Source organism: Neolamprologus multifasciatus, chromosome 11, assembly GCF_963576455.1.
Source record: "Neolamprologus multifasciatus chromosome 11, fNeoMul1.2, whole genome shotgun sequence".
Lineage (NCBI taxonomy): Eukaryota > Metazoa > Chordata > Actinopteri > Cichliformes > Cichlidae > Neolamprologus > Neolamprologus multifasciatus.
In genome coordinates, this window is record NC_140449.1 from 22647079 (window position 1) to 22657828 (window position 10750).

General features: G+C 40.1%; 1 protein-coding gene across 2 annotated transcripts in view; it reads left to right on the plus strand.

Annotated features, from left to right (window-relative positions):
- iffo1b (intermediate filament family orphan 1b) overlaps window positions 1-10661 on the plus strand; it is a 42848-nt gene extending 32187 nt beyond the window's left edge. The window contains exons 2-11 of one of the 2 annotated variants that reach the window (XM_085176898.1): window positions 39-182; window positions 322-373; window positions 679-789; window positions 953-1096; window positions 3573-3672; window positions 3863-3897; window positions 9595-9711; window positions 9961-9983; window positions 10073-10178; window positions 10390-10661. In XM_085176898.1, the coding sequence (XP_085033024.1) occupies window positions 114-182; window positions 322-373; window positions 679-789; window positions 953-1096; window positions 3573-3672; window positions 3863-3897; window positions 9595-9711; window positions 9961-9983; window positions 10073-10178; window positions 10390-10661 (1029 nt within the window). In that variant the 5' untranslated portion in view covers window positions 39-113. The remainder of the gene's footprint in view (window positions 1-38; window positions 183-321; window positions 374-678; window positions 790-952; window positions 1097-3572; window positions 3673-3862; window positions 3898-9594; window positions 9712-9960; window positions 9984-10072; window positions 10179-10389) is intronic. The other variant, XM_085176897.1, reaches the window with a different exon arrangement.
- The last annotated feature ends 89 nt before the right edge of the window (window positions 10662-10750 follow it).

Sequence of the window (10750 nt, forward strand, 5' to 3'; positions counted from 1 at the left end):
AACCTTTATTTGTGATACTAACTTGGCAGTCGCGTTAGCTTTTATAGATTTTGATCCTTGGTTTTTCTCAGTGGTGTTTGTAGACGATTGGCAGCTTTACATCTGTCCACAGAATGGGATTGGTGCAATACTCTGTGGCCCTCCTGATGTTATCCACACAGTTGGTGCTCTGCTTACCCACAGTAAGACTTTGTTCTCTAACCTATTCGCCTTAATTACTGCATACACTTTTATCAAATAAGACATGACTGAATGTGGCATGGATGATGAGTTAATGAGGACTTTTTCAATTTAGTGATTTATATCTATCTGTGTTGACAGTTAAAGAAAACCTACAACATTGGTGGGAGAGAGTGTAGCTATTGCCCTGCAGGTAGGAAATGTGTGACAACCTTAAGTGAGCTTCTATTAATATTTTTAAAATTCTGCTGTCTGCTCGTCAGTTTACACTTACTCAGAATTATTATTAAAAAATGAATCTCTATTTTGTACAGTGGTGTGAAGTATGTTTTTTTCTGTCTATGCATTGTTTTTTTTCTGCATTGATGAAAAATGACGCAGGCTGAGCTTGTGCAGTATGACCACATCCTTCATTAATATGCATTCTGAGTGTGCAGGCTGTCTGCTCACACTGCTTGTCGTCAAGTTGTTTGCATTGGTTTCTTTCTGTTCTTACAGGTATGTATCAGACTGATTGTACAACATGTGAACACTGTCCTGCTGGAAGTTACACAACTGACTGGAACTATGACGTTGAATGCCATCACTGCTTTGGAGACTGCAACCCTAGTAAAGAAACTATGAGTCATTTCTACCTTTAATGATTTCATCAGGATCGTGCTATACCCGTGATCTCTGGGTTTCTATAAAGAGCTGATAAACCATTAATAGTAACTCAACATGTACTGAGATGAATAGTCTCTAAAATAATCTTTATTTCACTCTTTCTCAGAGTTTCATCTTAAAGTGGTTCAGAACTGCACCAGTACGTCTGATATGAAATGTGACTGCGAGGATGGATTTAGATGCATCAGGTGGACCGATGACAAAAAGAACTGCTTGTCTTGTAAGAAGATGCCAGACCCAACCCCAACCAGTAAGTACCGAGAAGAACACTTTGAATTCTCATGTCAGATAAGCTCAAACCAACAGTGGGCCTCATGGCAAATAAAACAACTTCTAAAGCTGAGAAAATGACCAGTGTCAAAGCAAACAACTTTACCGCAGCCATTAAAAAACAAAAGAAAAAAAAAATAGGTGACAGGATCTGTAAACTTAGCTCTGGCTCCCGTTATTAACAGATCATTCTGAGAACAGGTTCCTCTCAAGTTGCCATGAATATGCAAAACTTGTCTAATATGAACAGGTTTGAAAATATTCCTGCAAATCTTTATGCTCTCTAAAAAATGCAATGCCATCACGCTGACATGAAAGTGTCACAAAGGACACTTTTCTATGTTCTAAGTATATTTTATGAAGAACCAGCAGAAAATAATCATTCTAATCTGCAGCACTCCAATACTCTGCACAGATTGGTAGATCATAGTTTTGCCTGCTCAAATTGCTTCCATAGCCTTGTCTTCTAAAAAAAACAAACAACCCAAAACCTCAACTAGCTGTATAATACTTATACTTGATAATTCTTGCAGAGTGCTAAACAGCAGGGCTGTGTTTGGCCCCGACAAAATGCAAGCGAGTTATTAAAAATAAATAGTGACATATTTTTAAACATGTCACTGCTGACCAAGTAGTATTTCTGGCACACCCACAACTGCAGAGCACGGTGTCACGCTGCACACTGTACAGAGTAAATTTGATGGTCAAAGATGCAGCATATTTTAAATCAAAATTGTAGAATTTCAGTTTTACTTCAAAGGGGTTTCAAAAATTGTGTGTGTGTGTGTGTGTTTAGAGTTTACAGCCTGTTATCCAAGTAACAGAACAATTGACAGGCCAAGTCTGCTTCGTCGTTATTTCATGACAAATGAAAACAAACATGATATCCAGTCCAGTTCACCACCAACACCAAAATGCCTGAAAGACCACAGAACACAACTCAAGTACATGATGTATTATTTCCCTGATTAAGAAAAGCCCTTCAAAACATCTAACCAAGTCAAGAACACTCTTAAGAAGGTGGGCATGTCATTATCAGCGACTACAATTGAGACACGCCTTCCCTCAAGAACAAGAAAGTCAAATTAGACTTTGCACAGCTGTGAAAAAAATCTTTGGACCGATGAAACCAAAATGAATCCGTGCTAGAATTGTGAAAAGAGAAAAGCAGCTCGTGATCTGAAGCATATGACATGATCTGTTACACACGATGGGTTCAGTGTTTGGCATGAGCGTCTATGTTTGCCGGTCAAGCTAGGGCTGGTATTTATTAATCATGTGATGAAGTATACAGTGCTATACTGTCTGCTCAGATTCAGTCAAATGCTGCAAAACTGATTGGACTTCACTGCACAGAGCAATTTCACTTAATTGTCAGGTCAGTCACCTGATGTCAGCCTAGAAGAACATGCTTTTAACTTATTAAACACAAAACTGAATGCAGCAAACTCACAAACAAGCAGGAGCTGAAGGAGGCTGCAGTAAAGGCTTACCCGAGCATCTTAAAGGAGGAAACACAGGATTTGGTGATGTCCATGAGTTCTAAACATAGTCATTTTTCATCCAAGTATTAAAAACAGTTCTTATATTTAATGTTAGTTCTTTAGTTTGTTCGGTTAATTTTGAAACTCTGAACAGGGGGACTGAAAATGTCTGTATTTTTTTAAAACCCCAGTGTGAAAAAAAGCTGAAAGGCTGCCCTTCAGTCACGTAATGTTTTATTTAAAATCCACTGTTGTGGTGTAGAGATGCAAAACTGCAAAAACTGTTTCACTGTCCAACAAAATATCAACCTAACTGTGTAAAAGAGGATGGATCTGAAAAATGAAGCCAGTGTAGAAGTGGCTTAAATGTGGATTCTTTGTAACAGCCAGCAGGGGGCGACTCCCCTACAAGTAATAAACAAACGGGGTTAAACTAAAATGAATATTTTGGGAAAGTCACTCTTTTGCTCACTTTTTTTAAAAGCTTGAGGTGTGAAAAAGGAAGCAGGATATACTTTAGTGTTGGTCTGATTTCTCTTTTATTCCAGTGCACCCAGGTTATCAAGTTCTGAGGAACAGTTTTTGTTAGTCAGTGTGTGTGTCTGTCTGTGTGCGTGCATGTGTGTGTTTGTGTCTGTCTGTGTGTGGTGTGGTGGTGTTGGTGGGGGGATTTCACGTTCTTAATGATAAAGGTAAAACAATGACAGGAAATAGGGAGAGAGAGAAATTGGAACTGTATGCAACAAAGTCACTAGTTGGAAATGCAACCTAGGACAATACAGTTCATGACCAGCGCCTTCACCCCTGTGCCAGCAGGACAGCCCAGGGGTCGTCTTTTACCCTTGTTTAATATGAAGTGGAAAATGTACTTATCCACATTGTAAAGTAACTCAGGCAGGTCTGTGAGACTGTGTTTGAGGTTTTTTCTTCCTCTGAAGTCTGAAACCAAACCTGTGATGTTTTATTCTCTAGAAGCAGCAGCTACAGAGATCACAGTCAGAGATAAACACGCGCCTTTCTCAGTTTCCTCCGGACATACCAGCACTTCTCCCAGACCCTGCCAATCTCCAGGGTAAGCCTCAAATTTCCTTTGATACAGTAAATACTGAATACTTCACTGAATCTCTGTGTTACATGAAGCTGTCACAGATTTTGATACAAGTATTTCAGACATTGTAGACTACCCTCATCACATGGGGAGGGGTGGGGTGGGGGTGGGGGGCACATATTTGAAATACTTAACATTTTATTCCTTCACACAGGTGTCACCCAACGAAAGAGCCGATTCCCACGCCAGGTGAGACTTTATGACTGTGTATGTGGAAGAAAGGGAAGGAGTGTTTGGAGAGTATTTACTGTTTTCATTTGAGTGGAAACTGAAAAGTTATGGGAGGTTATGTCAGTTAGAGCTGGTCCACCACATTATTTTAATTCATGCTCCTCCGAGGACTTTGTTGAGTATTAAAATGCCACCAGTGCCCTTTGCAGGACCTATTAGGTCCTACATAATTCAGTGAGGATGTTCACGGTGCCCTTGAGGTAAACTGTATTTTTCATTATCACATTGGTTCTCCAGCTTTTTCTAATGTGCTTAATTCACATATTGGAAAAAGTTCATGCCATACAGAGTGAACCGTAATTAAGCGTTAAGAATAAAAAGGTGAAGTTTAGTAAAATGTGTAGTAAATAAACTTGTTTTATGGTCTTTGATTGTTGAGCTTAAGGCAGCTAAACTTTTTTTAAGGTTCTTGTAGATGTTTCAGCTCTCATCTGAGAGGTTTATTCAGATGTATAGAGGTCAAAGTCCTTCATAAACCTAAAAACAAGCCCAGTTTCCTTCAACTCGAGTGCTTAAAACATGGATGACTCAGACCCCCACATTGACGTTTATTTAAAAATATTTTCACCTGGTTGTCCATGTTCCAGCTGCAGAGTCACTGTGGCTTGTCAGCAGGGACTACCCCACAGTTTGAGAACCACCGCTCTAGCGTGATCATCAGGTGAAACTTCTACTTAGTCAAAATACCTTTATCATCAAATATCTACTGAACCGATACCATAATAAGAGCTGCAGTGTCATGAGTATTTTAGCATTTAGCTAAAGCCTGACTCTACCAAAGTGCAGCCTCACCAAACCGCTAGTGACTGAAACTGTAAAAGCCACATTTGCACTGCAGGAACTTTCCCCAAGTCCAAGGACCCTTTGGAGAAACTCAGCACATTACCAACACAGGGTCTGAAACAAAGAGGCAACAGACAAGTCTGTTTCATTAGTTGTACATTTATAAAATATTTTTTTTTATTGCAGAATGTGGCAGCAATAGAATAATAACACTACTGGTGTGCTGTCAGTTGTCTATAAGGCTTTTTTATGCACTTCTGTGCATCACTGGATACAAACTCTCCTGGGAAAGCTTACTCGTACAACCAAACAGAAGGATGATAGCGCTCTTGTTTTCTCTGGTAGCTACTAGCAGCATATCTTTGAAACAATAGGTGGTAATGTTGAAACTCTAACAGGGAAGAGATAACTGTGTCCTATTGTCTGATAAAAGGCAAAAGGTCCAAGGAAGACTGATAGAAAGTGAAGGTTAGACGGAAACACAGGAGCGAACAACATTCACTTGCTGGAGAGAGCTCCGGAAATCAGCTCTGAAAACAAAACAATGGGCTGTTTAAAAATGGGAAGTGGTCCAGACGAGGGTGGGGGCAGTTGTCTATTGCCAGTTATGAACAATTCGAACTGCAGTTTTTGGCACTTTAAGTTGGGTTAATCTCGAGGCCTACAGATAGGGCCTGGAAATGCCAGAGTAAACTTGCTGAACCTAATTCTCAACAACTCAAAAAGTGTCTCATGCTCTATTAAAGTGTGCTAGTTTTTCTTTACTCTTCAACATAAGTCAGTTTCATATTTTAATCAGGAGGCGTTTAGAACAATTTGATTAAAAAATATATTGTAGGTAGATCTGCTCCTTGACTGCCACCCTACGGGGATTCGCGCTCTCTTCAATATTATTGTTATATCATACACAAATGTGTCAGAGCGGGTAAGAATACAGGACCGTCTCAAATTAAAATTTGTGAGTAAGCTACAGGATAACGGGACTACCCAGTCCTCCACTGAATTAACCCTTTGAGGTCCACACCAAGAAAAAAGCAATGGAAATGTTTTTGTTTGCATTTCTTATTGATTTGGGTGAGTAATAACCACAATCAAGTTTTTTTTCAATAGACCATGTAGTTTTTAAAATATTGATCTCTACCAAACGGTTGAGATGTCACTTAATGGTAAAAGTATGAAATGTCATGCAAATACAAGTACATTAGATAATACAGTTGAAAAAATCAAATAAAGGGCCAAATTATGATTAAATTAACAAAAACTATCCAGGGCATTGGATACAGTTTATTTCTAGTAGCATGCCAGTGAACATTGCTGTTTTCATTCCATCAAAGGAAAGTATTATATCAAACAACAAAATACATAGTTTTTTTAATCTGCAAATGGGAGTAATGTACTACAGCACAAAATACTCACATTCAGGCCACTTCTGATTGAATACTAGTGTGCAAAATCATTTTTGTTTTTAAAAAATAAAAACAGTGCAAATCAAGCACATCTGCTTGTGGTTTTGGTCGTTGGGGTCTTAGCATTGATTCTGTGGTCTGGGAGAGCTGAATCATGGTTGTCCAACTCTAGATGCTGGCTTGTTAACTTGGTTCAGACACAGCCAGGTGGAAACCTTTTGAGAGCATCGGTTTCTGGTCCAGTAGGGCACAGTCCCTCTTGTAGACCAGGTATTCAAGTCAAGGATGTATCCGAACAGTGGAATATGCCATCTACTTAACTTGTAACTTATAACTTGTCTTATACAGGTGTAATAGCATATCAGGGCGATCGTGGCTCAAGAGTTGGCAGTTTGTCTTGTAATCGGAAGGTTGCCGGTTCGAGCCCCAGCTTGGACAGTCTCGGTCGTTGTGTCCTTGGGCAAGACACCTACCGCCTGCTGGTGTTGGCCAGAGGGGTTGATGGTGCGATATGGCAGCCTCGCTTCTGTCAGTCTGCCCCAGGGCAGCTGTGGCTACAACTGTAGCTCGCCTCCACCAGTGTGTGAATGTGAGAGTGAATGAATAGTGAAATTGTAAAGTGCTTAGAGGGTCTCGAAAAGCGCTATATAAATGCAATGCATTATTATTATTATTATTATTATTATCAGAAAGCTTAATTCCTCCCATATACTAATTATATACAGGGATGAGTGATGGGCATGGAATGGTGATCTTTGCATCTCTTTGCTCCACCGTTTGACCGATGAAAGAGGCATGAACCCACAGGCATTGTTTAGAAGGTTGACACATTTCTTGTCAAACCATTTTATTGCAATCAGACCTGTAATAACAGGCTCCGCATGACCCTTCTTCATCAGGTCTTTGTCTGCCATCAGGGGAGCTCCACCAGTGCAGTTTGGTCATACAGTACCAATGCACCTGACACCCATGGAGGTGTGCAAGTTCTGGACCAAGGTGAAACTTGTGAAGAGCTGAGGTTCTTTTATGGGTTTGCATAGTGTTTTTTTTTTTTTACAACTCTGGCCCCTAGAGGGAGCTTCTGCCCCTTTTCACTGAGGGGAGCATTGAAGAATGTAGAGCCCCCTTGATACAGCAGCGATAATGCCAGATGAACTTGCTTGGCAGAACAATTTAAAGCCCCACTCATCTGGTTTGTTGGCAATATACTGGTGGAGAGTGCCAGCTCTTGTAGCTTCATATGAAACCATGACCTCAAACACACCGTGGTTGAAGGTGGATGGTATCACGAGGATCATGCCACAGGACCATGTGATTTTTAGCCATATAATTGTTTAGCGTCCATACAGTAGGCTACTTGTTCAACATGAAATTATAATTTTGACTTAGTAATATTAATTTACCAGCTACTCTAATTTGGTTAAAAGGTAATCAGTTGTGATATGTGTGATTTCCAAGTGTTATTCTTGATTTTTACAATATTTACTAATATTAACTCAAAAGTTTACTGAGGAATTTATTTCACCATATTCTTGCTTTGCTAACACTTACTGTGATTTATCAATAGCAATGGATAAACAAAACGGGTCTAGTGGTCTGATTTAATGGCAAATAATCAATTTTAATAACATTTAGGTTATGTTAGCATTAGCACCATAAAGGGCCAAATCAACCGTTTGGTTGACCACTTAAAAAAAAAAAGAAAATTTAATTTCACTTTTTTAATGCTGTCAAGTGACCTACATCTGTTTAGTAAGTCCCCTAACACTATCATATATCAAAAAATTATATCTCAGTTTAATCAAAAACACTCAAAATATGTTGGATGGTTTTTTGTTTCTGACTTCCTGGTTGGGAGAGGTATAAGAAGAGCCAACAGTTTCCATTCACAGTGCCTTCTGGTGGATGTTTTTTTGGCATTACAGATGTAAACCAAAAAGACTCAACAAGGTAGGTCAATTTCAGTGAAAGTTAGATATAGAGCCCGAAAATGTGCTGTACCAATTAAGACAAAAGATGATCACTAATTTTATAAAATGCTCTAATGCACAAGCGGTCATATTGAATGCGTTCAGTTTTATAAATATCTTGGGACATCTGTTGACCCCAAACTGAACTTTGTGTGTGGAGTTTGCATGTCCACCCCCTGTCTGTGTGGGTTCTCTCCAGCTATTCTGGCCTCCACCCACATTGCAAAGAGATGCATCAGCTCAGTTTAATGTCTTTTCTAAATTCATTGTAGGTGTGAATGTGAGTGTGAGTGGTTGTCCTCTCTCTGTGTTAGCCTTGCAAGACACTGTCAACCTGTCCAGGGTGTACGTGGTCTCTTACCCTGTGACAGCTGGGTTCACCCCCACCCTGAATCAGATAACCAGAAATAAATGGATGGATGGGATTTACTGAGTCTGTTTTGTCCTCTTGGACAACTCACTCTGATTCGTTAGCCACAAATGAACCCAGGATCCCTGTTGGCTACAAGACAGTTACTGTATAGCGATTGACAGGTTTTATTTTTTGTTTTGACGACATGCACTTTTTGTATTTTGACTTTCAGTTTCCATGTAGATAAAGGCCTCTGGTCCCAAAGTACAGAACAACAGTGCTTAAAAGCAGCTTTGTTCCAGCAGCCATCACTCAGATGAACAAGCAGCTTTGTTATTCTACATTTATCCATCCAGCAATCGCTGTAGACCATGCCAACTACCGTAGCATGTGAGACGGTGTACACCAAGCACAGGTTGCCAATTTGTTGCAAGGCTAATGCAGAGAGAGACAAAAACGCATTCACACTCAGATTCACACCTATAGCCAATTTAGAAACACCTCCACCCTCAGTGTGTGCATGTTTTTTGGACTGTGGGAGGAAGCCGGAGTCAACCCACACAGACACTGAGCAAACTCTACACAGAAAGGCCAGACGGTGGATTCAAACCCAGAACCTTTTGTCGTGAGGCAAAAGTGCTAATAGGGAATTTATTATTATTTTTCTATTATTATTTTTTTGAAAATGTGCATGTGAGGATGGATGACTTCCCTGCTGCACACTGAATCTACTTATGGGTACAGACAAAGCACTTTGATCCTGAACTGCACGATCGAGGAGCCCAGGTTTCAAAAAGAAAACAGGGAAAATCCTGATAATCCTGGCTGGATTTTATAAAATGAGTTTTAAATAATGAAAGAGTATGTTTTAGGAAATTTAATACAGCTTTTTGACACTGCACATAAGTGTCATGTTCATGCAGCCAACAGTGTTAATCTAATTAATCATCTATGGAAAGAACTGGACTGAACTCTCAGCTGGGAGAAAGATAAGGAATCAAAAGCAACATTTTGCTTCTGTTAAATATAGAGTGAAAAACTCTCTCTGGATTTTTATGTACAAAGCTGCTAATGCTTTTATGTGTTACACTGCAAAAGAGAGATTTCAGGCACAGCACTAATCATCCTTTTATTTCTCCTACAGGTCATGCCAACCGTTATCTGCCAGCTATTTTCATTCCAGTGGGTGTCCTTGCAACTTTGGCCCTTCTCACCTTGTTCTGTGTCTGTCGTCCAAGAGATGAGACATATATAAGGCAAAGTAAGATGTTTACGTCCAGGAAGTGCTCATTTTCTGTCGCCTCTGTCAAACTCTGTGATTAATTCAGTTCTGAGAAACAATAAACGTTTAACAAGATCAGTGTGGAAATTACTGTGAATTTAGGGTTATCATGCCCTTTGCTGATATGTTCTTCACTGCGTTTGCTAAGTCATGTTGAGTCACCACTCATGAAATGTGAAAACACACCAGTTTCCTATTACTCATTATTCAATCTACTGTTTTTTCCAGCTATTGCAAAGCTCTGGAATGAGGTACAAGTCTAATGAACTCTCATGTGTTTACATAGATTACATACTTTTTCCTTTGTTTGTGCCAAATTCATGGTTGTGTTCTCCTGTAGGAAGGGCGAGGTGCTTCTCACAAGTCAAGGGAGCCAACTCATCAGTTCCCCAGAGACTCATTCAGTACAAAGCAGCAGCCCTCAACACCTTCAGCAGCCAATCTTGGTACAGCTGAGTAAAATGAAGACTTCTTATGTGAAATGCTTGACTCACTCGAGAAAAAAATATGCTAGAAACAAAAAGATGCAGCTGTGATACCGTTATGAGTCCGAGTTGCACTTAGCTGTCCTGTTCTGTAGATTGTAGGTTAATGTATCTCTGTAGGTTGCTAAAAACATCCTTTGATGCATTCTCTGCTCTTGTTTTCTCCCTGTAGGGCCGGTCCATGTGCACAATCCAGGCACAGTCATCTTTAGCTTGCTCAGTCAATTTACGGGTCAAGTCGGGCCGGCGACCGAATGCGGGAAGACAGCTGAGAGAGCGAGGAGAGAGGAAGAGGACGAGAGAAACTGTCCAGTGTTTCATCCTGCATCTTCTCCCAGCATTCATCTCTCTGAGGAGGAGAGGAGCGGAGAGAATGACACCATTTTCTTCCCTTCCCAGGAGCAGGGGAAAGACTCCCACATGTCGAAAGAGGAGATCCTATGATGCATCTCAAAAAATTCAGAAGACTTGGATACAACAAACTTTGAAACCACAGATGAGTATGGATCATATTCGTCTTTCCTCAGCAAGCT